The 27,384-nt window shown below is 47.0% G+C and overlaps 2 protein-coding genes across 8 annotated transcripts in view; both read left to right on the top strand.

Moving 5' to 3' along the window:
* FAM20B (FAM20B glycosaminoglycan xylosylkinase) overlaps positions 1–8,703 on the top strand; it is a 48,220-nt gene extending 39,517 nt beyond the window's left edge. For 5 of the 6 annotated variants that reach the window (XM_058539980.1, XM_058539974.1, XM_058539977.1 and 2 more), the window contains 2 exons: positions 1,548–1,607; positions 4,126–8,703. In XM_058539980.1, coding sequence (XP_058395963.1) covers positions 1,548–1,607; positions 4,126–4,357 — 292 coding nt within the window. In that variant the 3' untranslated portion in view covers positions 4,358–8,703. The remainder of the gene's footprint in view (positions 1–1,547; positions 1,608–4,125) is intronic. The other variant, XM_058539979.1, reaches the window with a different exon arrangement.
* Positions 8,704–10,868: 2,165 nt separating this feature from the next.
* Positions 10,869–27,126, top strand: TOR3A (torsin family 3 member A). 2 transcript variants are annotated; one of them, XM_058539981.1, is made up of 6 exons: positions 10,870–13,038; positions 14,113–14,226; positions 14,865–15,130; positions 16,882–17,060; positions 25,496–25,620; positions 26,226–27,126. In XM_058539981.1, exons 1-6 carry the CDS (start codon positions 12,768–12,770, stop codon positions 26,474–26,476), a joined length of 1,206 nt encoding a protein of 401 aa, XP_058395964.1. In that variant the 5' UTR covers positions 10,870–12,767; the 3' UTR covers positions 26,477–27,126. The 2 variants fall into 2 exon arrangements, with proteins under 2 accessions (XP_058395965.1, XP_058395964.1); XM_058539982.1 differs by lacking the exon at positions 14,113–14,226 and having other exon boundaries at positions 10,869–13,038.
* The last annotated feature ends 258 nt before the right edge of the window (positions 27,127–27,384 follow it).

Raw genomic sequence — 27,384 nt, 5'->3', positions numbered from 1 at the left:
CACTGCGGCGGTCCGGGGTTCATGGTTCGGATCCCAGGTGCGCACCGACGCACTGCTTGTCGGGCCATGCTGTGGCGGCGTCCCATATAAAGTAGAGGAAGATGGGCACGGATGTTAGCTCAGGGCCAGTCTTCCTCAGCAAAAAGAGGAGGATTGACAGATGTTAGCTCAGGGCCAATCTTCCTCGCAAAAAAAATAAATAAAAAATATAATTTATGTATAGGATGTTTTGCTATTTTTATGGCGGTCTAGACCCAGACTTTTTGCTATGAGAAGAGCAGTTGCTTGGTGATTATGTATAAAGACAAGTTACTTTTATCTTGAATAAGACAATTTTATTAATTTTGAAAAAGCAGAATATCCTTATTTTTTAGGTCTGAGCTATTTGAAGAGCACATTGTATTTCTAGTTGCACTCTGTATTCTCCATGGTGCCCAGTTCAGTACCACGCTTTTAGTTATACTTACTAAGTGTTTACTAAATAGAATACTTCGTTGGAGCCCAGAATTGTCCAGGCTGTCAGTCACTACTGTTAACGTTGGTTGCTAAGGATAAGCTGAGACATGGATCCTTGGCAAAATATGCTTGGGCAGCATTTGCTAATGACGCCACCATCTTATACTGATCACCAGGTGCCGCATGCTCCATGAAAGGTGACATCAGCTACAGAAAGTGAGAGGCCAGTAGACACTGCCTCTCCCTCTCCCCCTCCTACAGCAAAGCTGGTAGCAGCCAGTGCTGTGTACATTCTGGAAAATCTTTATCCTTACTTGTAAAACTAATTTTTTTTTCTTAAAGATCATGTGTGCTGTGGAAATACACATTAAAATAGTTGCCTTTGCCACTTATTATTTGAGGGCCCACGCTGTGCTAAGGGCTACCAGACCCTCCAGCTGTTAAGATGAGCTTCCAGGAAAAAAGTGGAAGGTTGACAGTTTTTCCAGAATTAGGTCTCCCTTTCTAACTCTGAATTACTGCTAAGATCATTTTTACATCTGCTTTGAATCACTGTTTTCTCAGCCTCTGTGAGCAGTTTTTCCAGTTTGAATCTGTCCATATACTTACTTGTAGGGAAGAGAATAATCCAAATCTTTTCTGATTGGTGATTTTGGAGTAGAACAAGTGTAACTTCTCTTTATAAGTAATGACCATCTGCTTGTTCACAAGAACCTAATATGAATAGCCTTTATTTCTCTACCTACCCTTAAAATCTTTCCAAGTTTAGGGGTCTTCAGGGTCTCCGTTTGGTCTGTGGACTCCACACTGTGTTACCATGGTTATGCTTCAGCACCTTGCAACATCTTGGCAGGAGAAAGCCTCCTTATAAATGAGTATATTTGTTGTTTGATACTGCAGTATGGGCTGTTAGGAATCCTGTGTCTAACTGGTCATGCCCTGTTTATTTTTAATTTAAGTGATTTGAGCTGTGGGAGCATGAAATTATCTAGGATCACATTTGGGTTTCTTATAGAATTTACTCTTGCTTTGATGCTAAGAGGGGAACTGGTGCTTCCACCTAATTCATTAAGTTTTAATTTAATTTTCAGCTTTGGGAACCCCTCGCTGGATGAGAGAAGCATTCTTGCCCCTCTCTATCAGTGTTGCATGTAAGTTACACACATCAAATACATGTGCCTGCATTGCCTTCCTTTCCAGCTCAGGTAGCAGTATGTCAGTTTTCTTGGCCTTAATACTTATTAATACCTGAGCAGAGCTTTTCATGCTTTTCCAACCCAGAATCCCTGGAGATCCTGAAATGGGGGATCAGGGAAAGGTAGAAGCAGGTAACCCAAAGCTCAGAATTCATTTTGAGTTTTGTATGAATAGAAATTTTCAGTCTATTCAATAATGTACATCCATGTTTGTTTTAGTGTCAGAATATAGGCTTTTCCTTCCCCAAAATCTAGTACAATCTGTGTCCCTGGTTGCTGTACTCTGTTTACCTTGTGTTTTCAAGTCCTCTCACTCACCACCACAGACCACTTGTGGTTTGCATCTCAGTTTGAAATTGTGTAAACCAAAAGTAACTTTTTCCATAGGTATTTAGTAATTTATTTATTTTTAAAGTCTATATTAGAGAACAAAGAAATTAAAAAGTAAATCAAGAAAATGAGATAAAGACTGAGCTCTAAGGAACTCCTTTTCAGGTCATCATTGCTGGTATAATTTTAAATTTTTCTTCCCTCCCCCCCCCCAAAGCCCCAGTAGATAGTTGTACGTCATAGCTGCACATCCTTCTAGTTGCTGTATGTGGGACGCGGCCTCAGCATGGCTGGAGAAGCCGTGCGTCGGTGCGCGCCGGGGATCCGAACCCGGGCCGCCAGCAGCGGAGCGCACGCGCTTAACCACTAAGCCACGGGGCCGGCCTGCTGGTATAATTTTAAAGCATGAGCAATAAGAATGAGCTGGGATCCACCTTGCTTGGCTACACAGAAATGCAAGTGCAGGAGCACAACTATTTTTCTTTTCTTTTTTCTCTTTTTTTAATGGCAACAATATTCTGCAGTTTACCCAGGCAGCCCTTAATTGTCTTCATTAATATTGGGAAGCAATGATACATCCCATTAAAAACTGTATCTTTAAAGGAAGATGTTTTTGTATTAATAGTCAGTGTTATCAGTCTTGTCCTTTCAGGAAATAGAAAGACATAGTGGGTTAAACAGGAAAGTTTAGTATAAAGAATTGTTAAACTCTGATACAAGAATGACTATAAAAGAAAGCTAGGGCTGAAGGAGAGTCCCCAAGGAAAGACAAACTTGGAAGGGAACCCCTTCCCCAAGGCTGGGGTTTGGACATCATTGGAGAAGAAGGTGTAGTTCAGCCCACTGGATAGAGACATTCACTAGTTTGCAGGTACTGGGTCAGCAGGAAGCAGCTCTCCAGAGTGCAAGAGGGGTACAGGCAATCAGCAACTGGTGTCATGGCATCCAGAGGGAGGGATGCCTCAGTAGAAACCCCTGGGCTGCAGGCAAGGCACATTTGTGGGCCTACAGAGGGAATCAGGGTGCCAGCATCGGCAGGTGGCTTTGGCGCACTGGTTTCCATGTTAGGAGGCCCTTAGGAAGGTTATCAGCCAGCCAGGCTGAGGCTGCAGGATCACTGAGGGCCTGCCCTTCTGGGAATGTGGCTGGGGCAGAGCTCTATTTGATGACCTCTCCCTTTAAGAATGCTTAAAGGAATTCTGTCCATTATAGCAGGGCATACATGAAGAGTGAATCTGGAGCTGAGAGGCAGTCAAGTGATACCTTAGTCACACAGGGGAGGCTCTGATACTCTGGGCATTTGTAGTATATTTTAGAATGGCAGAACCACACTGCCTCTGTGCTTCTTTGTCCTTTCCATGATTTTATCCAAAGATTGATCTTCCTTACTTTTTAAATAGTTGCAGAACAGGCTGCCTCTTGCAGAGTCAGACTTTTCTGCATACTTAGTAATTCCCACATTACTCACAGGGAGGTAAGTCCTTTTCTTCTGAGATAAACAAAATATCTTCTTTAGTTGGTGAAATAATTAAGGAAAATAGAAGTCCTTAAATAAATTTTTCCTATTTATAATATCAATAATAGAATTTTTTTTAATTCAGAAACTTAAAAAGAAGGAAATTAAAATTACCCATTAAGATGTAAAGATAACTCCCATTGACACTGTAGTGACTTCATTCTAATCGTGTGTGTGTGCATACACACACATTTTCTTTCTCCACACATTTTTTTTCCTCCAACTCCCCCCCCCAACATTATAACATGGGCATTTTCCCATATAACTATATTTTCATAACTGTTTTTAATGGTTGCGTGGTATTTCCTTGAAGGGATAAGGTATAATTTAACTATTTCCCAATTGTTGGACATTCAGCTTATTTCACACTTTTCCTGCTGTAAATAGCACTGTAACGAACATGTGTAAATCTTTGTACATATCTCTGATTAATTACCCTCCAAAATGTATAAAAATGTGGTAATGTGACTTATAACTCATAATGTAGAGGTACTTCTAAAACAGAAATGATTTTTTAGTTGAGATATTTTATGGGATTATTTCTTTACTTTTATCTGCCAGGTGGGCTTTAAACTCCCATTTGATGATGAGAGGTTTTATGTAACCTGTCCTAAAACTTTCTTCTAGCATTCGAGTTTCTACTTGGAACAGACTGAACTACCTAAAGAATGGTGTGCTGAAGTCTGCCTTAAAATCTGCCATGGCCCATGACCCCATCTCCCCAGTGCTCTCCGATCCTCACTTGGACGCTGTGGACCAGCGGCTCCTGAGTGTCCTAGCCACCGTGAAGCAGTGCACTGACCAGTTTGGGATGGACACTGTGCTGGTGGAAGACAGGATGCCTCTCTCCCACTTGTAATTCTCAACAAAATAATTGAAACTTCTTTTTACAAAGATAGAGAAACAGCACAATCAACTCCAAATAGTATGAGATGGATTGGAAATGGCCGGCAGCAAGTTCTGGTGATAGGGGACAGGGTGGCATTGGATTTCTTTGGTGTTTTCTGTAGTAGAAACTGAAGCAAAGACTACAAGTTTCAGACCACGGGAATGTTCCTGCTGAATCACCCTCTGACTTCCCTCGGCATTCACCCATTCTAGCAGTGGGTGTCGTAGTTGGTCAGTCTTAATTCTCATGCCAAAGGACAAATAGAGGTGTGACATTTGGATAGGTTAATGCTGGGATTGGTTCTGGAGTGTGTATTTTGAGTTTATCCTTATAGTCCTTTCTCCACACCAGTGGATTTTCTGAAAACACTTTGCAATCTCTTGAGTCCTTTTTTACCAGGACTAGTCAAATTGGGAATTGTACTGCCTCCCGAGGAGTGGCAGCAAGTAAAACCTGGCATTCTTTTGAGCCAAAATAGCATGCTCTGTTGGTGGGGTTTTGTTTTTAAGATAGAACTGGAAAGAAGGACAAAAGCAGGAAAGATGTTTGGGCTTTTAAGCAGTTAGGTGGTAATGCTTTTGATGATTCTTAGAGGAGAGAAGAAGAGAGAGAGACCCACTGCATAGAACTGGAATCAGGGAAATGATTGAATTAGTGAAAAACAGGTTCCCCTGTATTTAAGTTCTTAAGATGTGTAAAAGCAAATATGACTTTTACCTAAGTAAAATCTTCTTTCTCACAGTTGTGTCCAAATTAACTAAAAAAGTATCTCTAGAGAACATATTGTTATGACCCAATTCTCTTATGGAGACTTTTTTTTCTTTTGCCCAAAGTAGGCAAATCCTTTCCAAATTAACAAAGCAAACTGAAATAATACCTTGAATAAGAGTCAGGTTGCCTGTGATCACTGCCATCCTGATTTCTCTTCTGAAATGAATTTCCACCTCTGCCTTTAAGGCATTTGGTCACTGAAGCTGCTGTTCCCAAGAGATTGGCAATCGTGTCTGTGCCTTTCTTGTGAGAAAAGCCAGCTCGCTCCTGCAGATGATGGTGCACATCCTGCTGGTGGCTGGACCCCTCTCTCTCTTTTTTTTCTTGTGAGGAAGATCAGTCCTGAGCTAACATCGATGCCAGTCCTCCTCTTTTTGCTGAGGAAGACCGGCCCTGAGCTAACATCTATTGCCAGTCCTCCTCCTTTTTTTCCCCAAAGCCCCAGTAGATAGTTGTATGTCATAGTTGCACATCCTTCTAGTTGCTGTATGTGGGACGCTGCCTCAGCATGGCCAGACAAGTGGTGTGTTGGTGCGCGCCCAGGATCTGAACCCGGGCCGCCAGTAGCAGAGCACGCGCACTTAACCGCTAAGCCATGGGGCCGGCCCCTGGACCTCTCTTGTGATTTGGGCCATGCGGATGACTGGAAGCAAAGATGTTAAGCTTTCTGAGCCTTAAAATTAAGGAGGTTACCAGGAAGAGCCTTAAAATTTTGATTTATGTCAAACCCTAATTTCATCATTTAATCTTGTTTGGAGTTCTGAACCCATGACATAGTATTGTTCTTCGTCTCCTATTAGCACTCTCAAATTTCAGGTTGCTAAAACACAGGTTTAGTTCTGTGTTCTGGCAAGGCAATTTTGACATGTAAGCTGTTGCAGTAAAACATAGGGCCAGAGGACAGCCTGGTGTGCTCACTCCCTGTGTACTCAGAGCTGTGTCCTTCTCTCGTGCATCTTGTCTGGGTGCCATTCTGGTTTTGTACTTATGTCAAGCAGAGACTAATATTTAAACAGTGTGGTTGAACAAATTTAATGCCAGACATTGGAGACCAGTTTTAGGCAACCTCTTTTTCAAAAGCAGTTTAGATTTTATGCCCCAATTTTCTCACATTGAAAGATAACTGAGTAACCTGTAACTACTTTAAAATAGCATAAAATTAGGATACTTTTGTACTTTGTAAATACATTTTGAGATGCACACAAGAGTGGACTGAGTTATAAAAAAAGGTGTTGAATTTAAGAAGACAGATATTAGCACAAAAGCTTAAAATAGTGTTAACAGAAGGAGGCATTGATTCCCGTTTTAAGGCCATTTACTATGTGCATCCAGGGAAATTCACAGTTGAGCTTCAGAATATCTTGGATAGTACTTTACCCCAAAGCGTCAGAGGGCCAGCTGGAGGGAGATAGTGGGAAGGATGTCAGCGCTGCTCTCTTTGGTAAATGTTAGTTGAACTGAGTTATGGATTAGTGTTCTTTCAAACACATGATACTTTTAGTATGCCACAGTGAAATGAATAAAAACTGTTCTCAAACTGGGAACTTTATTCCTAATGTTGTTGAAGGCAGAAGATTCTGCTAAGGAAAACAGCAGGAGAGAAAGCTTTGAAAATCTGTCATCCTTTTTTCAAAAATTGCAGAAAATAATTTCATTCTCTTTCCCTACTCTTTTAAAATTTATGATCTTTTTAAAAACGTGTTCAGATCTGTAGTGGTTAAAGTTAGAATTATGTTAACAGAGTAGTGTGACATGATACTTAAAATATAAATTCATGTTCTAAGTCAGGAGTCAGTTAAGCTGGAAAAGTTTGTTTAGGAGAATCTGGGAGAAAACCAAACATAAGCTTATAGCCCTAAAATTCACAAACACTAAATTCTGTTTGAAGAAAGAGGTAGATATCTTTTTTAAAAGTTTTGTAACAATGTCCTCTTTATGATTTATTTATTAGAATCTAGGGGGCCGGCCAGGTGGCACAGCGGTTAAGTGCGTGTGCTCTGCTTCGACGGCCTGGGGTTCACAGGTTTGGATCCCGGGCGCACATAGATGCACCGCTTGTCAGGTCATGCTGTGGCGGTGTCCCATAAAGTAGAGGGAGATGGGCACGCATGTTAGCCCAGGGCCAATCTTCCTCAGCAAATAAGAGGAGGATTGGCATCAGATGTTAGCTCAGGGCTGGTCTTCCTCACCAAAAAAAAAAAAAAAAAAAAGAATCTAGCACTATTATAATCAAACAAGTCATTGGAAGGGTTTTTGGTGAGCCGTAAGTTGGGTGCGCCTAGCTAACGTATAGGTAGATGTGGATACATTTTAATATTATGAAACCAAGAAACTCAGAGCTGACTGCCGTTTCCTGCCCGCCTTCTTCCACTTCTTATATTTGTTCATTGCAGAGTTCGAGCGGGGAAATATGGGTATAGAGGTTTCATTCTAAAATTGTTCATTAATTTAATATGAGGCTATATTGTGGGTTTGGGCATAAATAATTTTCTATGCAGAACAAATTAATAGGATCTGATTTGCTCAGAGTATTGTTCAGTAATTTATTAATAAGGCATTTATCCCTGTTTGCACTCAGGATTAATACGTCAAATTAAGAAGGAAATGGAAGAATTCAGGTACATCCATTGCATATTGTTTTGGGAAAGGTGAATCCTATACGTGGCAGTTTTTCAATGTCACCTGAAGGCAACATGTTCTTCCAAAGAGATCCATCTTTTCTTTTCTGTAAAAAGAGAAAAAAAAAAAAGGCTTTTGGCTTTCCCTTTCCATCTGTCATATTCCTTCAACCTCCCTTCTCGATGGTCCCTATATTTTTGTTTGACCAGTGAATGACCACACCTCAATGATGGTAAAACAGCATCTGTCAGTGAGCTGTCTTGTATGAGTCATCTTGTGAGCTTGAGCTTCAGGAAGCATGAGTAAAGGTATATGTATGTATATAGTCATATATGTATTCTGACAAGAAAAAAAGTATTTATTTTGACACAGGGAAACACTGATTTATGTTGCTGAAGAACTTGAAGCTAGTAAAAGGTTCCCTTCTCAGTGTCTGAGAGTGGACCCTCAGTGACATAAGACCATGCATTCAGCAGACACCTGCTGAGCAGCTCTGGTGTGCCCGCCCTGGCTGGGCACACAAGGGAGCCAGGTGGGCCTGACTTGGTGAGACCTATTGTACAGGGGAAGGCCCGATTCTCTCCCTTAGATTCTTCAAGTGTAGGTTGAAAGGGTAGGGGCTGGGTACTGTACTGCCACAGATTTTTAAGGAACTAAGGTGTTACTCACAAATACAAATGTTGGGGGGGAGCTGGGAATAACTTACTGGGAAGCTAATTTATTTGCTTAAAAGGGAAGTGTAGGAACCACTATCCTCTGTTTTGATCTGCCAAGGATTTCCTCTCAGAGCTGTTGCACAAATAGAGGTTGTGCTTGGTAAAACCAAACAAGACAAGATACGCACCTAAATTTCTAATGTGTTCTATGGGTTTCAATTCTGAAAAAAAAAAAGAAAATGAATAAAGATTTTAATAAGTATTGATGTATTTACCTTTTCCTCTTACTCTTTTTTCCCCCTTTCAGGATATTTCCATTGTTTTCTATTCCAATTTCCTATCTGTTTTGTTAGGGGACAGAGATGATTACATCTGTCTTCTGCACCCACTTAACCTTCCACGGAGATTGTTTCACAGTGTCTAACGGATAAGACTTCACATTTCCTCACTAGTCTTCAGAAGGCACGTACTAGGTTGTGACTGTACCAGAATTTCTGTAGGATAATTTTAGGTGCTTTTTGTATGTTTAGTAACAGCTAACTCCATTCTTGTAGCTTCTTTAGAGGTAAAGAATTATGAATCCCAAAGAATTTGTTGTCAGCGCAGTACCATAGAGGCATGGAAGAGAAGAGCAGTTGCCCTGATTATAATTCTTAGGACACCAGATTTTTAATTTTTGAAATGGAAATCCAGCATCATAAACCTCAACCAGACAACTGAGCAGAGTTCTTAAGATTTTTTACTTGATTTGCAGCATTTTTGTCCAGTTTTTGTCATTTGTACTTGAATATCAGTGGGAGGCTGAAGCTAGTACATGTTCCTCGCTGACTCTCCACATCCAGTCCTTTCCAGGTGAGATTTCAGGCTTTGTTTGCTTCTCAAGCCTATCAGAAAGACTGGTATTAAAGCTTGAGAAAAGCAGCTGGGAATAGGGAGGACATGGTTCTGTTATGGGCTAATTTTACCCAGCATATTGACCTATAAAAACTGATTTTTAGCAGTCCTCATTTTGTAAAATAGAGACAAGAACGGTCATAACCACTGGGTTAACTTGGTGGGTTTTGTAAGGTAAGTTGCTATATAAATCCCAGGAAATAACAGTATTAAGTCACAGTTTGTAAAGTATTTGGTCTTTTTTCAATAGACATTTGGGCATTGTGCTGCGAGTTATGGATGCCATCAAGATGATAATGACTGTCCCTTCCCTCAAAGAGCCTATAGTCCTAGCAGGAGAGAATGGCTTGTGAAGGACCAGTGCCTCAGGAGTGATGCAGATTACTTACAGTGGAAATAAGGAGCAGGGAAGACTCGGGGGGATTGGGGGAGAGGGCCTAGAGTGAAGAAGGGGAGGGTGATCCAGGCTTGACCTGTGTGGAACCCCTGACTCCAGAAATGCAGAGCTGTAGGTTTAGACAATGCACAGCTTCCTGGGCCTGTACTCTGTTTTCAGTACGTGGGTCACCAGAAATATCGCTTCAGGGGTTTCCCGTGGTTTTCATCAGGTGTGCCCCCTCTCGAGAGGACGGTCTCAGTCCACTGTGATGCGTCTGTTGTTCTGTGGCGCAGATTTTAAACAAAGGAGCCACTGGCATATAGATGAAACATTCATTTTATGTTTTCAGAGCTTGCTTTTTGCATGCCAAGTTTATTTGGAGATAAAGACTGGATTTTTACCCAAAGATTGTTTTCAAGGCAGGTGGGGCTCTGAGTGCTGTCAGCAGGGTGGAGAAGATGTCTACTGCAAAGCTAGGTCCCATTCAGATGACCCCAGTAAAGGTGTGGTGTGCCTGTTTTCTCTTAGAAAGACTTTGTTAAAATGCAGATTTAGATTGAGTAGGTTTGGGGCCCGAGATTCTGTATTTCTGACGAGCTCCTGGGTGATGCCAATGCCCCTGGTCCTTGGACCACACGTGAGGAGCACTGATAGGAGTTTGCTTGCTAAGGAATCATAGCTGCCTGTCGTTTTCACAACAGCCTCTAGATGTCCCCATCGTCCATGAGATCTTGCTCTTCGAGTTACAGCATCAGCCTCTGAGCCCTGAGAATGCAACGTTAGCAACTTAGTGAAATGAGAGGCTTGTCTAAAAACCGGTGTCTGGATTCATTGTTTCTATGTGGGACTGACTCTGGTGACAAAAAATGTTTACCTCTAATCTTTGAGGGGAAAAAAGTCTTCTTGAAATTAAGTTTTGTTCAAGAACTTCCCAGCTACCTACTTGATTTACCATGAAATGCTAAATCCATATCAAAACAGCTCAAATTAGCAGTTGGCCCTACATGGAAGTTATAAGTAGTGAGAGGATTATTTCCACAGTCTTAAAACTTGGATTTTTAAAAGAAACTAGTGTTTTTTTGTTTGTTTTGTTCTTTGTGAGGAAGATCAGCCCTGAGCTAACATCCATTGCCAATCCTCCTCTCTTTTTTTTTTTTTTTTTTTGCTGAGGAAGACTGGCCCTGAGCTAACATCCATGCTCATCTTCCCCCACTTTATGTGGGACGCCGCCACAGCATGGCCTGACAAGCGGTGCATCAGTATGTGCCCGGGATCCGAACCCGGGCCGCTAGCAGCAGAGCGCGCGCACTTAACCGCTATGCCACAGGGCCGGTCCAAGAAACTAGTGTTAAACTAATAATTTTATCACCATAAATTCACCTATAAACTTCAGTAGTATAAGTAAAACCATCCAAGCCTCCTGTGTAGACCATCCAGAGCCGCCTCCAGGGCAGGGCATACACAATAATAAAAGTTAACGTGTAACTGAATTAGCTCATTAACCCTCACAGCATCCCTATGACGTGACTATTTTATTATCCCCATAATATAGGTGGGGAAACTGAGGCCTAGGGCAGTTAAGTAACACCCAAAGTCACACATAGAAAATAGTAGGGACCATTCAATTAATCACTATACTGATTACCATTCATGCTCAAACAACATTTACTGAATGAGTTAATGTTTTCAATTTCCAAATAAGCATAATGGTATGTTCCTTAACTGTCCTCTGAAGGGTTTCATGAGCTTGATTGCACATAATGCTGTACAAGTGTACTGGCTACTGCTCTATGGAAGGTTCCGGGTTCAATTTTGACATCACTCTGAGCGGCAAAGGCATACAATATACATATATAACATTACTTTTCAATTTAACTCTTGTAGTATCCTAACAAAGGTGCTTATCTGATTTCTGTAGCTGTTTGAAAGGCAGGAGCAAATTTGGTGAGCTGTTGAGGAAGGATTAGACCTGGCAGATGATGAATCAGTGTGCCTGTGACATTTGTGAGACATGGTGCTAGGATTTACCTTACTATCTGCAGAGCCCATCCTCAAAGCCACCAAGCCTCTGACATTAGTCAAGATCTCTACACACCAGTTTGTTCCTAGGACAAGGTGGCTCTTAGGCTCGCGGCTTCAGTAACTCAGGTGATTTTGAAAAATGCATTAAGCTCTTCTGAAATCTAACAACCTTGTTGCAAGCTCATGTTATAGAGAAGGGAGCCCTGAGGAAAGAGGCCCTCAAGGCTTTTGCCAGTGATGTCTGAGAAGCTGCTCATAGTCGCAAGCACTTGAAAGTTGAAATATAGCCAAGAAAGTGCACACAGTACTTACCCTAACTTCTTTTTAGTGAGATATGATTACATTAACATGAAACCTTATGATTTTCCCATGACTTGCAGTTTTCAAAACCCAAATATCTGCAGACGAGCCCACCAACTTCCTCTTGCTTTTGGTGGACTCCCAGCTGTGGAAACCTGCTGGTTATTTGCTGCTGTTTCACTTCCCTCTGTAGAGGAGGCAGGTCCATTCTCCTCAGGGCCAAGTCTGGACTCAGCTGACTTCTGCACTCGGCTGACTCCTCTGGTCAACTCCAGCTCCTGGGTGAGATGGTTGCCTGGTTTCCTCTACCAGGCTGGTAGGAAGTTGATCTGCAGACACAGGGCAGGGCAGAAATGAGTGCCTTTATTTGGTAGGCCTCGGGCCACCAGAGCTGCCCGAAAGTACTAGCAGGGTGATTGATAGTGGCTGTTTCATAGCCTGACTAAACCTTCTTTCAACCACAATCACCCCAGAATAGCCTGCTGCCAGGAAGCGAGCCCTGGTGGGGTGGGCGGCGCCTGCGACGGGCCTCGGGATGCTCTCCACGGCACCAGCCTGGGTTTCGGTTCCCTGCGAGCGCTGGGCTCGCGCTGGGTCACGTGAGGCGGCCCGCCTGCGGTTCCCGTGGCAACGCCAATCCCCGGCCACTCCGGGCCTCGCAAGTGCCGGCACTCGCTCGCCCCGGGCTTGAAGGAGCAGGGCAAGGCGGGGCGGCGGGAGGTAGCGGGCCGGCCCGGCCATGCTTCGCGGCCCTCGGCGCCCGCTCTGGCTCTGCCTCTGCCTCTGCCTCCTACTGCTGCTGCTCCTGCCGGGCGCGCCGGGACACCGCGGCGACGCGGGGCCGAGGAACAAGAAGGCAGGCTCCGGACGGCCCTGGCCGGCCTTCCAGGGCCTGCAAGAGCGGCTGAGGGCGGCCGGCGCCCTCTCCAGACGGTACTGGGCGCTCTTCAGCTGCCGCGTGTGGCCCGAGAACTGTGAGGAGGACGAGGAGGCGCTCGCGGGGACCTTGGGTAAGACCCAGCTCCGGAGGCGGGCCCGCGGACGCGGCGCGCCGGCACCGTGGAACTGGGCGCCGCTGTCGAAGTCTCGCGCCTGCCCCGGGCCACTGTAATCAGGGTCGCGGGGCAGGCGCCTTAGCAGCCAGCTTTGCTGTTCCCAGCCTCTGGCTCAGGCTGTGGGCAGGGGCAGACTCCGGGGGACCAGGAAGCCCCATCACTGCGCCGCCGCACCCATCCCTGGCGCAGCCCCCTTATGCATTCGAACTTGCCTGGCTGCCCTCCCCCACGTCGCCCGCCCATTCTTCACTCCCCCAGACGCTTCACACTTCTTGCTGTCTCCCAGTCCACCCTGGCATTATTCCAAGGAGCTGCTCTTTCTCACCTTCTTGATGGCTTTAAGGAAAGTCCCTGGTTGGACACCCCCTAAGTATCTCCTCCTCTGCTGCTTACGGAGGCCGAGCCTGAGCTGGGGGTCCCAGACCGATTATTCTAGGTCCTGTAATAGTACTGCAATGGTGATCCTGTAATGGTGCTATAAACATCTTTCATTTAAATCAAAGATTTCTAAATCCCAGTGAATGATTTTTGTTTTGTTTTTGCTAATGCTGGGTATATTCAAATTGACATTTGACAAAAGAATTTAGAGGCCCTTGGACTTGGCTGTGATCAGATGATTCTGGAATCCAGAGCAAGCAGGAAGCTGCTGATAATCACCAGCCTCTGATTGTCTCCCTGCTAGACTGCAAACTCCTTGCAGGCAGGGTCTGGGTTTCTTGATGCTTCTGGCACACAGTCATAAGGCATATTTGTTGAGTAAATTGAGCCTTTGCTGGAGTTGGATCTGTAGCAAGGCCATCTACTTCCTCAAAGCCGGAAGTGCCCAGTCCTGGCCATTCCCTAGCAAGTCTCAAGGAAGGCCCAGGGGAGAGCAGTGAGGAGTGGGTTTGAGAGAAGGCAAAGGAAGAGAAGAACTGCTCTGACCAATAGGTCGTGTGGAGTGGGCAACACAAGTTGCGCAGGGAGGCAGTGCCTGGCTCCCCTTCAGCCCTCGGCTCTGTCCCTGTCTCACAGCTCCTCCTTTTCCAGGCTGGGGCCTTCCCCTGTTGGGCCAGCAGTACCTGGATATCCTGACCACGTGGTACTGCAGTTTCCAGGACTGCTGTGACAGTGGGGACTGCAGGATCTCCAACAACTTCACAGGTTGGACTTTGTATGGCCCTAAGAGGCTAGGGATCTGTGGGGAGGGAGGCAATTCAGGGGAGATGGCTAGGGTGCAAGGGATCTTTCATCATCCTGCCCACAGCTGGCAGGATGGGTATATTCTCCCTGTCTCCAGCATGGCTCCCAGGAGCCCCTGTCTCCAAACCCTGCAACCTCATGGGTGAGAGGAAGTAAGGCCTAACAGAGGACTCTACTCAATAGCTGCTCTCAACAGGTGTTGGCTGAATTGAATTAAAATGAATAAAATGAGGGTGTTTCCATAAAATATTTAGGGAATCCTGAAATTTCCAGGCGGGAGCAACCTCACAGGTGTGGGGCGTGGGGTGCCTCCTCCAGACAGGACTCTGCCAAACATTCTGAGGTGTCTTCAGGAACTTCAGAAAGGGCGATTCCATTCTCTCCCTAAGTTCAATCTTGATTTCTCAAACTCTTCAGAAAATAGCCTTGAATCCCTTCTGCTGCAAGGTCTGCCCAGTGGCTTCTTGTTCTGAGGTCAAACCGGATGGGTAAGTGATCCCACCTCAGAGATGTTCAGAGGTGCCCAGTCTCCCGACATTGCTGAGCCTGGTGGGGACTGTGTGTGCATCTCACCGGAGCCTCCTCTTTCCTGGCCCTAGGCTTAAAATCGGACCTGAGTGTGCGACTGCACGGCCAGCATCTGGCCGGGGAGCTGATCCTGAGAACAGTGAGGGGCTACTTAGAGCTGCCCCGGCCAGACAAGGCCCTGGTTCTGTCGTTCCACGGCTGGTCTGGCACAGGCAAGAACTTCGTGGCGCGGATGCTGGCGGAGAACCTGTACCGGGATGGACTGAGGAGCGACTGTGTGAAGGTGTTCATCGCCACGTTCCACTTTCCTCACCCCAAGTTTGTGGACCTGTACAAGGTGAGGCCAGGCAGTGCTGGGGAGCTCTGCCAGCGGGGCTGGAATGAGGCTTCAACAGCCCAAGGAGCAGGCCTCTGTGCCGGGAAGCAGGCCCTGAAACCAGCCTTTCCTTGCAAGGAGGTGGGCCCTGGAGAAGCCTGCGTGTGGGCTTGGGGGACAGGCAGCCATTGAGACACAGCCTGTCATCCACAGAGACATCCACTCCACACACGAGGCCCTGCACATGTGGAGGGAAGACTCGTTCCAAACGCCACTTGTCCAGAGCTCTGTCTCCTTACATACATGAGAGGCCGGACACCAAGCTTAAACAGGGAACCCATGTGTTAGTTTTCCTGTTAGAGAAGTAGTGGAAATGTCACAGGAAATGTGGAACAGAGAAAAGCAAAACTTTATCATAATCTCCCCCATGGACTCAACCACAGCTAGTATTTTGGTGTACTTCCTTCAAGCCTTTCCCCTAGACTGTTTGTGTCACTGTAACTATATTGGACAGAAAGTTGTATATCCTGCTATTTTTTTTAAAGAGGCACATCATATCATAAGTGATTTTCCATGTCTTCCGGCAACCACTCATTATATGCCAACAAGTGGATGGACAAAAATTGTCTTTGCTGCTCTGCTATTTTGGGTTTCTTCCATTCAGACATGTAGTATTTAAAAAAAGCCAGACGATGACCAAAACCCCACTGCAGCATGACAGAAATGACTGCGTCTGTCTTTGGCTTTCAGGTCCAATATTTGGTGTGTTAACCTGGGAAGATTGTGTAAGCCTCTGAGGGAAGATTATGTAATGCTCAGACTGCCCGAGTCATCTGGCAGTTTCAGTGCAGCCTTGGCTGGGGCTGGGGCGGGGCGGGGGGCGGCGTGCGGGCTGTCCTAAGGGCAGGCGCTGGTCAGCCAGGCCTTCCCAGAGAGAACTAGCTGGCTTTGACTGGCAGAACTGCTGTGGATCTCAGCTTCCCCACTGTGAAAACAGACATGTACACACACTCTCACACCCGCACATCTTGTCACACACACACGTGGGTGACAGGGCTGAAGTCGGAATCCAAGGAGGCTAGAGGTAGACAGTGAGAAGGGGCTCTGCTAAAACACCCCACCCTGGGGCAGGAGTTGGCCCTGTTCTCCTGGGGAACCCTGCAAAGCAGCATCTTTTCAGTTGAGGGCCTACTATCGTGCCTGGGTCGGGGAACCTCAGTTGTGAGTTGTCTGGGTCACAGACAGGTCCCCCTCCAGGCTTCTTCCCTGAGATCTCAGCCCAGCCTGGGTGCCAGTGGGCACTCTGCTCTTGGAGTTCAAGATGGGACTGTGGCTGCCTCTGGGCACTAGAGCTTGTCTCTGCCTATCACCCTGTATTAGAACCTGACTCCTGCCCTCTGGGGAGGGTGAGTTGGCTGTTACTTCTGGGATGGGATTTCATCCTGGAGGGAAGGGAGCAGGGCTGGGGCTGGGGCCTGTTCCCAAGGGCGGGCGGGCGGGCAGGCAGGCCGGCCCTCTCCCTCTCCCCAGGCTGGCTCCACCTAGTTGGCTTTCAAACCTCAGGGTGCAGGAAAATCACCTGGGAAGCTCCTAGGGCGCATGCCCCACTAGTCCTACCCCCAGAGGTTTGGATTCGGTAGTTCTAGGGTGGAACTCAGCCACAGGTGATCCATTGCAGATGCCCTGGGGAAACCAGGTCTCCCCAGGCCCTCCTGGCTAGAGGGTGGGAAATGGGCCTCCCAACACCCCCAGCAGCTCCCTGTACCCTGCAGGAGCGGCTGACAGGCCAGATCAGGGAGACGCAGGAGCGCTGCCGCCAGACGCTGTTCATTTTCGATGAGGCCGAGAAGCTGCACCCAGAACTGCTAGAGGCCCTCAGGCCACACCTGGGACGCCAGGCTCCCGAAAACTACAAGGCCCAGTCCCTGAGAACCATCTTTCTTTTTCTCAGGTGAGGTCTGAGGAACAAGTCCAGAGGGCTAGGTGAGGGAGGAAGAGCCCTCTGTACAGGTGCCGCACGTGCCAGATTCGGGAGCTGTAACCTGGCAGTGAGCTGGCCGTGAGGGCTTCCACACTCTGGGCTGCAGACCCGTTTCCGCAGGGCAACCAACACAAACTCCGGTAGAGAAAACAGAAGTCTCGCTGCTTGGGTGGTGGCAGGGGTGGGGAGCCTTAGGTCTTCCTCCTCCTGCCCCAATTCTACCTCCAAGGCACTTCTGAAGAACTCTGATCCCCCCTCAGCACAGGCCGGCTAATGAACTCCCAAGACCAGCCCGGAGAAGAGCAGCTGTCCCTCATCCAGCCTCCCCCACAGTTCTCTCTGGATGGCGAGGCTCCCCTCAGACTCCCCAGTTAGCATGTAGCCTCCTCAGGGAGGGACCACTCACACACTGGGAGTCCCCTTAGAAGGGCATTAAGTTTTCTGTTTGTATTGAAGAACTATTGACGTATAACATTAGATTAGTTTCAGGTGTACATGATTCGATGTTTGTATATTTTGCGAAATGATCACAAGTCTAATTAACAGCCATCACTATACATAGTTATAGAATTTTTTTGTGTGATAACTTTTAAGATCTACTCTCTTAGCAACTTTCAAATATGCAATACAGTATTATAACTATAGTCACCATGCTGTACATTCCATCCCCAGGATTTATTTATTTTATAACTGGAAGTTTGTACCTTTTGACCCCCTTGACCCATTTCACCCACCCCCTCCCTGCCCCTCGCCTCTGGCAACCACCAATGTGTTGTCCGTATCTATAAGCTTGGTTTATTTTTTTGTTTTTAGATTCCACATATAAGTGAGATCATGTGGTATTTTGTCTTTCTCTGTCTGATTTATTTCACTTAGCATAATGCCCTCAAGGTCCATCTGTGTTGTTGCAAATAGCAAGATTGCTTTCTTTTTTATGGCTGAATAATATTCTTTGTGTGTGTGTGTGTGTGTGTGTGTGTATCTATATATATAGATATAGATACACACACACCACATTTTTTTTATCCATTTATCTATTGACAGACACTTAGGCTGTTTCCATGTCTTGGCTATTGTAAATAATGCTGCAGTGAACCTGGGGGTACACATATCTTTTTGGATTAGTGTTTTCGTTTCCTTTGGATACATATCCACAAATGGAATTGCTGGATCATATGGTATTTCTATTTTTGATTTTTTGAGGAACCTCCATACTGTTTTGCATAGTGGCTGCACCAGTTTACATTCCCACCCAGTGCACCAGGGTTCCCTTTTGTCCACATCCTTGCCAAGTTGTTATTTCTTGTCTTTTTGATAATTGCCATTCTAACAGGTGTGAGGTGATAGCTCATTGAGGTTTTGATTGCATCTCCCTGATGATTAGTGACGTTGAGCATCTTTTCATGTGTCTGTTGGCCATCTGTGTGTCTTCTTTGGAAAAATGTTCATTCAGATCCTCTGCCCATTTTGTAATTGGATTTTTTTTTGCCATTGAGTTGTATGAGTTCTTTATATATTTTGGATATTAACCCCTTTTCAGGTAATATGATTTGCAAATATTTTCTCCCATTTAGTAGGTTGCCTTTTCATTTTGTTGATGGTTTCCTTTGCTGTGCAGAAGCTTTTTAGCTTGATGTAGTTCCACTTGTTTATTTTTGCTTTGTTGCCTTTGCTTTTGGTGTCAAATCCAAAAAAATCATTACCAAGAGTGATGTCAAGGAGTATACCTGCCTATGTTTTCTTCTAGGAGTTTTATGGTTTCAGGTCATTTGTTCAAGTCTTTAATCCATTTTGAGTTAAATTTTGTGTATTGTGTAAGATAGTGGTCCGGTTTCATTCTTTTGCATGTGGTGGTCCAGTTTTCCCAGCACCATTTATCGAAGAGACTGTCCTTTCCCTATTGTATATTCTTAGCTCCTTTGTTGTAAATTAATTGTCCATATATGCTTGGGTTTATTCTGTTCCATTGATCTGTATGTCTGTTTTTATGCCAATATCATACTGTTTTGATTACTATGCTTTGTAATATAATTTAAAATGTAACACATACTAGCAGTCCCCTCTTAGACAGGCATTAAGTTTTCAAGTCAGCAAGTTAATTAAAAATCAAGTACAAACTACCCTTGAAAATTCCTAAAGTAGACCCAGGTGGAGGATAGTTTCCCACTAAGTCCAAATGGCCAGTTCTTTCTCCAGCCCTGGAAGGTCTTGTTACCGCACAAAGGGCACGATCTGCTCACTGCAAGACAAAAGCCAATTGTCAAGAGGCAAGATGGTGGAAAAGAAAGGGCAATTTATTACAGCTTGCTAGCAAGGGGGAAGATGGCCGACTAATGTCTCAAAGAACCATCTTACACAACAAAGACTACAGGCCAGTTATGTAGAGGGCTGGTCTCCGGGTTGGGGAGGCATCTGGTCCCAAGGTTGGGGCATCCATCTGGTCTTAGTTCCTGGCAGTCTTTTTACTTGATCTGCATCAGAGACTGGAGCAATGCCCTATACCCTGATCTTTCAGTTGTCATTGATGATGGCTATAGCTATCAGCATAGACTCTCTGCCTAGGGGTCATCACATTCCGAAGGAACTCAAAAGAACAAAGTTATCAACTTATAGCAGCCAGGAGGGGCCACAAAGTCCAGAGTTAGTCAGAGGTCATTCCAAGTCACAACATGATTTCCCCTCTACAATATGGCTTCCCTTATGTCAACCCTGTATTGAGCCGGTATCGGTCTGTTTCTTCTCTGATCATAGAGCGAGTCACTGGCTTGAAATTCAGGATATAATGTGTTGAATGAAAAGTTCCCACTGGCTCCCACCACAAGACTTGCAACCCCCCCATGCAGGACTCACTAACCACTGCACTACACTTCCTGTTTTGATCTACTGTGTGCCCCAGACTCTGGAAATGGATTTGCAAAAAGCGAACTTAGAAATCAACTTGTTCAACCCTGTTTTTTTATGGAGGCCCCAACTGGGAATGTCCTGCCAAGGTCTGTTTAAAAGTCAAGTTTGGGGGGCTGGCCCCGTGGTGTAGTGGTTAAGTTCAGCATGCTCTGCTTTGGTGGCCTGGGTTCACGGGTTTGGATCCCGGGTGCAGACCTATACCACTAGTCAGCCATGCTGTGGCAGCAACCCACATACACGATAGAGAAAGACTGGCACAAATGTTAGCTCAGGGCAAATCTTCCTCAGCCAAAAAAAAGTCAAGTTTGGGTCCCTGTTGGCCCAACTTGAATGCTTCACAAGCAGCTTCTTGCACTTAGAGTGGAAGCCAAACCAGCTGCTGCTTCCCCAACCCTCCTTCTCCCCTCCCCCTCACAGGCCAGTCCATACTTGCTGGGAGATTTTCCCCAGCTTTAGGCTGCACCCTGTGACGGTGCAGAAATGGCGTGTCTGGTTTTTCATCCAGGCTTGGAGAGTGAGAAGGACCCACAGACAAGATGGAACCAGTTTAAACTGTTGCCGGGTTGCGATTTTGGTGCGTTGATGGCAAGTCATTCTTGGTCTATAAGTAAAGCTTATGGGACACTACAGTGCATTGTGAAGGAGGGCAGGGGGCCATCCCAAGGTGATTTTAAGAGAAAAGCAAAGAGTTTCTGATATGATTTGAGTGATCCGAATGAGGAGGCGAGGATGGTAAATTCTTCAGATTAACTCTCCCCCACAGGCTCTATATTATTACCACCTCCTGAGGCAGCCCAGAGGTGCAGCTCTCTCCTTGTTGCAGTGAATCAGGTGGAGGCTCCAAAATGCAGAGGAGGCCGAATAAGGAATCACCTTGTTTCTGTAAGGCTTCTCCACCTAAGCCCTGCCAGGGGGTGTGGGCAGGGGTGGAGTCCAGAGGACCCCCTGAACCACTCCTGTGGGCACGAGTCCTTCCCACCGAGTGGAAGGAAGCGAACTCAGGACTCCCTTTTGCTCTCGCAGGAATCCTTTGACTTGGTGCATAGCTTCTTCCCCTCTCTCTGCCCGGTTTCTTCCACGCACTCTGGCCAGGCCCATGCCTGCTTCTGTCTCACTCTCACAGTTGCAGCCGACCTTTCCCCGACTTGGATCAGCGGCCTCTGAGGCGCTGACTTTCCCACCTGGTTCTCAGCTTGGAAAGCCCTCACCCTTGCCGCTGCCAGGATTTCCTAATGCGACCCAGGTGACCCCACTGTCTCCAGGCAAACGTTTGCCTTGATAGTATTTTGGTCATTGACCTGCAGCAGTGCCTTGTTCCCTCCAGCCCTGCCCTTTCCCCCAGTGACCTGGCCTTTGTGCACTGTCTAGGGCCACGTGGTCACTGGTGAATGGACAGATGGATAGACAGCTGGGGTGGAGGCAGGTCCTGGGGAGAGAGCCACCAGGGGAGAAGCTACCCTGTGGGCCTACGCTAGCTGGCAAATGTAGAGGCTGTGTGGGTTCAAGGAGGCTTTGACCCTCCAGAGAGGACGCACACTCAGGACAGGGACAGGAGAATGTGGCCTCTGGTTCCAGTGGCTCTGGTGTGGGTACAGCCTGGGAGGGCCAGTGGTCCCCACCAGGCCTGGGTGCCATGAGCCTGCAGGCCAGCCAGGGCATCCAGAAACAGCACCTCAACCCCAGAGGTTTTCAGGTTAAAAATCAAAATTCAGCCAAGTAAATTTGAAGATCTAACTGGCTTTATTAAGCGATTCATGCATCAGGCAAGATCCCATCTAGGAACTAGAAGGGCATTTGAGCGGTTGTACAAAATGGAAGGTTTTTTAGGAAGGAGGGCGGGGCAAGGGAGCTATTAGCAAAGAAAAAGAATCGCTTCAGGCCCAGTCATCTTATTTTGGGGGAAGGAAAGGGCAGGGGTTTTATCCTGCAGACGACCTCACTAGAGCAACCCAGGAGATGTCAGAGTGACTGTTGAAAGGTCACATTCCTGTGAGGGGCTGGAACTGTTAATTATAAAGTCTTTAAATTTTCAAGTCTTTAAATTATAAAGTCTATAAATTTGCTGTCACAGGGGCCATTTTTGGGCCTTTTATTTTTTTAAACGAGGTATTCTAGTGATGGAGGGGAGACTGTATTTGAGTCTCTGGACTTGATTTCTACAATGACCTCCCGTGTGTGGTGAGGACTCTCGTGTTTGAGAGAAAAGCACAGCTGAGTCAAACCGCTGGTGTGAGCAAGTCACTCGAGTGTAAGGCCAGCAGCTTAATGCTGAAAAAAATCCTAAACCTGCTGTGTGAAGTAAGGTGCTAGTGGCTTTACTGGCCTGCCCTGTGGTGGCATCTGATGGCAGAAGAGAGGAGGGCACAGCTGAAGCAGGGAGTGTAGTGTGTGGGGGCTGGAGCGCCCCAGCATCAGAGCCGATGCTTCATCTGGGCTGGAGGAATTCGGGGCCCACTCTCCGGGTACCAGAAAACTAACATTGACTACTGTCGCCCATTTCTACTAAGTGTAGAAGGCTCCAGGAATGAGGTCACAGGGCAGGACAGGAACATGGAACTCTGCAGATCAGAGATGTGTCCTCTTCTCATTGAAGCTGTCAAGTGAAGAGGGTAATGATTAATGCCTGTTCTCTTTCAGCTGTTGTCAGGAAAAGAACAGAAAAAGGACTTGGAAAAATTAAAAGAACCTTACAAATGTAAATTGTTCAAGAAATCAAAGGCCTTGTACCCCAGGGCATAGACAATGCTTGTAGAAATGTATAAGTGTTGACTGACCCTTGGATCTAAGGTGACCTAAGGAGGGCATCTTAAGTTGTCTGCTCCAATTCTCTCATTTTACAAATGAGGAAAGTAAAGCTCAGGGAGATGAATGATTGGGTCAAGTTTATATCTTCTTTAGAAGGACTTGGCAATTAGGGGTGGGCTTTGTTTTTGGAGTTCTGGAGAGGCCTTTCAGTCCCCTTCTTCTGGGGACTAAGGGCCGGTGGGATTACATTGTCCTGCCCCAGAGCCAGGGGAAAGGACTAGTCCCTAGAGGTGCCTTTTGTCCCTTGGTCCCTTCAGACCTCCCAGTCAGCAGGTGACCTGGGAGAATGTAGAAGAGAACTGAAGTGCTCCAGGAAGGCAACATCTGTCCAGAGGTGTGATGTTGGGGCCAGAAGGGCAGTCCCTGAGGAACTGAGGACTAGGTGAGGGTAGTGAATAGAGAAGGGGCCCAGGTTATGTCTTGGTGGGTGAGATAAAGCCCGTAACATGGAGGAAGAAGACAGACATTGGCTGTGGAACAAAACAAGAGGAGAAATTCAGAAGGGAGGGGGAGATAGTGTAGACAAACGTGCAGAAATGTCCATTTAGTTAATAAACATTGAGCACCTGATGTGCACTAGGCACTGGGGTTACATACACAAATGGGCTAAGCTCTGCTCTCAAGACATTAGTGCGCAGTGGCTTCCAGGTAGAAATGGGGAAGGCAGTGGAGTCCACGCTCCTAGGGCTAGGTGCGTGAATCCCTCTTGTCACCCGTCGCCTGGATGCCTGCCCTCCAGCCCAAGCACATGGAAAACCGGCCTCTGCCTCCAGCAGGGATGCAGGATGGGGCAGGCCCTGGCAGTGGGCAGGTCTTGCTGCAGCTGATGCAGCTGTGCCCAGATGACCTGCCTGGTGGGCGTTCCTGCAGCAGGGGGCAGCGGCTTCCCTACATGCAGGTGTCAGGGGACGTCTAGCAGAGCCAGTGAACGTGAGTGAGCGTTGGGGGCTACCCTTGTCCCTGTCAGGCTCCCCAGCTGGGGGCTCATGGCCCCTCGTAAGTTCTGGCTGTGATGGGCACACTGGCCCCTACAGAGAGGAAGCATCAGCTCAGGTGGCAGCCCCAGCTTACCTGCTGGGCAGGGAAGGACGCCACCCCAGCCTCTCCTTAGGCAGGCATGGCAAGAACCACACTCAGCTCCTCCCTGTGTCCCAGAGCCTCGCGTGGAGCCTGGCACACAGGATGCGCTCAGATGTGAAATGAGCAGACCAATGAGTTAGTGTACTTGAGAGTCAGAGAGCCAGCCAGTCAGGGCTTCTTGAAGAAAGGAGGGTTGAAGGGGTGAATGAATCCCCACTCCTTCACTTGCTGCCTGCCTCTCCCCTTCCTTCACTTCCTATCCCCCCTCCCTCTGCTGGGCCTGAGGAAGAAGCAGGGGCAGAGCCTGGTTTGTTTCAGGAGCTGGCTGCAGCCCAGCAAGGGGAGATAAGTGCGTGAGGTGGGAGACGCCCCGGGCGGGCGGGGCGGGAGGGGCAAGGAGGAAGTGCCGCCCTCCAGGTCTCCACTTCCTCCTTCCCAGCTGCCCTCTGGGTGACTCTCAGATTTCCTCTCTTGTTACCCTTTTCTCCCTCATCTCTAACCCAGTCCTCTTTCCTGTGCTTCAGACCCATAATTCCAGTTGCTTGATGATATCACAACCCCTCGAGAGAGCACAGGCGAGTGCAAAACACTCAAACGTGTGTACATCCAAGCTTCCATCTCTACCCTTCTCCTAAATTCCACTTCTGTGAGGCGGGGGGCGGCAGGCAGCTCAAGGTAAACACTCGTTTTCTTTGATGACCTCCTTTCTCTCTTCTCACATTCTTCAGTTACACGGTCTGGTCAGTTGTGCCTCCTAATATTTTTTTTTTTTTTGTGAGGAAGATCAGCCCTGAGCTAACATCCATGCTAATCCTCCTCTTTTTGCTGAGGAAGACTGCCTCTGAGCTAACATCTATTGCCAATCCTTCTCCATTTTTTTTCCCTTTTTCTCTCCAAAGCCCCAGTAGATAGTTGTATGTCATAGTTGCACATCCTTCTAGTTGCTGTATGTGGGACGCGGCCTCAGCATGGCTGGAGAAGCAGTGCATTGGTGGCGCCTGGGATCCGAACACGGGCCACCAGCAGCAGAGCGTGCACACTTAACTGCTAAACCACGGGACCAGCCCTCTAAACTAATAGTTAAATCTTTCTCCTCTCCATCGCCATCATCACCTCTAAACATGGACTATTGCAAAAAGCTCCCTGATGAGCTTTCTGCACCCATCCCCTGCCTCTTCAATCCAACCTCTCTGGCCCTACAATGATCTTCTTAGGAAGTAAAGCTGACCAGAACACCCTACCAACCACCCTACACTCCCAAGTTCAAAACACTTCAACAGTTTTCCATGGCCCAGAAGCTAAAACCCACGTGCGTGGCAGGCGAAGGCCTCAGCTAGCCTCAGCCTACCTTTCATGCCTCTGCTCCTCCAGGGAACTTGCAGCCCCTGAACCTCACAGGCCCTCTGATCATCCCTGGACACATGCCCTTCCCTGCCTCACGTCTGACCATCACTACTCAGTCTGCATTTGCTCAGAAGCCTCGTCCTCCCTCTGAAGTCTTCTCCCTGGGCCTCAGTTCTTCCCATCACCAGTGCATTGGCTTTAGGGGTCAAGTTATCCACTTGGAAGCTAAATATAAAAATAACCATCTGTTAACAAGCTCTTATCTCTTTCAGTAACCTTGGGAGCAATATCATCAATGAGGAGGTCCTGAATCTGCTTAAAGCTGGATGGTTGAGAGAAGAAATTACACTGGAACACTTGGAGCCCCGCCTCCAGGCCCAGATTGTCGAGTCCACAGGTAACTGACTCCCAGCCGCGCAGAAGATAAGCCTCTGGTGAGAGCCGCAGTTGGGGGTAATGTGTCTGTGTTGGAAGGTGTGCTTCTGAGGTGGACAGGGTATTCACGACCACAGAGGACACACCATATAATCATCTCATTGTCAACTTCATGTAGACACAAGACAAGTGCCAAGAAAGCTGAACTCTTTTTCTGAAAATGCTTTGGAGGAGAGTAGTTTGCCCCTGTCCTGGAAGTACAGGCTGTGGTTTGTGAAGCCCGCAGAGCCTGAGGAAGAGTCTCCTTGCGAGAACCTCAGAGGTTCACGCTCCAGTCATAGGTGGGGTTGCTCCCCCTTCTGCTTTCTGCCTTCAGACAAGACCGTAAACCTGGCAGTCAGAGCCCCCTTCTCCCACCTCACCTGCCGCACACGTCCATAGTTAAGCAGGACTCTTTCCCTAAAAGGAGAGACAGCTGCACAGTTCTTGACACAAACTTCAGACAGCCCTCCTGGAGTTGGCGTACGAGATCAAACCCTAGCCAGGTGATAGGGTAGGGGACATCTTCAAACTCCATTTGGGTTCAGCCCCAGGTCAGACTCCATGTAACTTTGGTCCTGATTTCAGACAGTGCCTTTGGCCACAGCTGTCTTGTGAAGGAAAACCTGATCGACTTCTTCGTCCCCTTCCTGCCACTGGAGTACCGTCATGTGAGGCTGTGTGCACGTGATGCCTTCCTGAGCCAGGAGCTCCTATATACAGAAGAGGCACTGGATGAAATTGCCAAGATGATGGTGTATGTCCCTAAGGAGGAACAGCTCTTCTCTTCTCAGGGATGCAAATCTATTTCCCAGAGAATTAATTATTTCCTGCCTTGAGAGCTTGAAGAAAACTTCTGGAGGCTGCCTTCCTTCCACTAACAGGACCCTGGGGCCTGTCAGCACACTGTCCGGGACTGTAAGGGTGGGAGGGGCAGGCTGGCATCCAGCAGTCACTAACACACAAGTGGTGTGTAAAAGAAAGGCCTTAAATCAGCAGCAGAGCCAATTCTTAAAATCACTTGGTGCCTTAAAGAGCCACATTCCAAAATGTGGGCTAGGTGGTTGGAGAAAGCCACATGGGAGATAAACAAATCCCAAGGGCTTATTAGCGTCTCAGCTCTTGCCTGCAGATGCCTGGACTTGGGTGTTAGGCCTGAAGTTGCAGGATCCTCAGTGACAAGGAAGGGAAAAATGAAGTTCTGTTTACCAGTGGCAGGGGGTACACCTCGGGTTTGAAGCGGGGGCAGGTGAGCTTTCAAGTTGTTATTCCCAGAGGGAAGCTGAGCAGCTTCTGTGAGCAGATCGGCCAAGAGCCTCAGGCTGAAGGAAAAAGTACACAAAGGAAGAATTTTTCAAAAAAAAAAATCATGTCAGGGTAGGCTAAGACATGATTTAAATCTACTCTGCAGATTAAAAAAAATTTTTAAGTTAGGAGCCTTGACATGACTGTGTCATATGTAAAGATTAAAATCTGTATTTTTCTAAAACTCGCAGCCTACTTTCTTACTGAGAGCTAGTAATCGTGCTCACGCAGCAAAATTCCAGATGTCAGGTAATATTGATGGGGATCGGTGGAGACTGGGGCAGACGCTGGCACTCAGAGCTGACAGGGTGACTGCCCGGCCTGCCAATTTGCTTCATTTTGCTTTGGGCTCACATTAGCTGAGCTGGGTTATTTCAACCTCTCACTGAAGAGCTTCCACAGCATATTGCTCCTGTATATGGAACCGTCACTCCTGCACTTC

Source organism: Diceros bicornis, chromosome 4, assembly GCF_020826845.1.
Source record: "Diceros bicornis minor isolate mBicDic1 chromosome 4, mDicBic1.mat.cur, whole genome shotgun sequence".
NCBI classification, from domain to species: Eukaryota; Metazoa; Chordata; class Mammalia; order Perissodactyla; family Rhinocerotidae; genus Diceros; species Diceros bicornis.
This window is presented reverse-complemented; position numbering and strand designations above follow the sequence as displayed.

Coding starts and splice junctions, on each gene's coding strand:
- TOR3A (XM_058539981.1), top strand. CDS start 12,768: ATGCTTCGCGGCCCTCGGCGCCCGCTCTGGCTCTGCCTCTGCCTCTGC. Junction 15,131..16,881: donor AGTTTGTGGACCTGTACAAG/GTGAGGCCAGGC, acceptor TGTACCCTGCAG/GAGCGGCTGACAGGCCAGAT. Junction 25,621..26,225: donor CCAGATTGTCGAGTCCACAG/GTAACTGACTCC, acceptor TCCTGATTTCAG/ACAGTGCCTTTGGCCACAGC.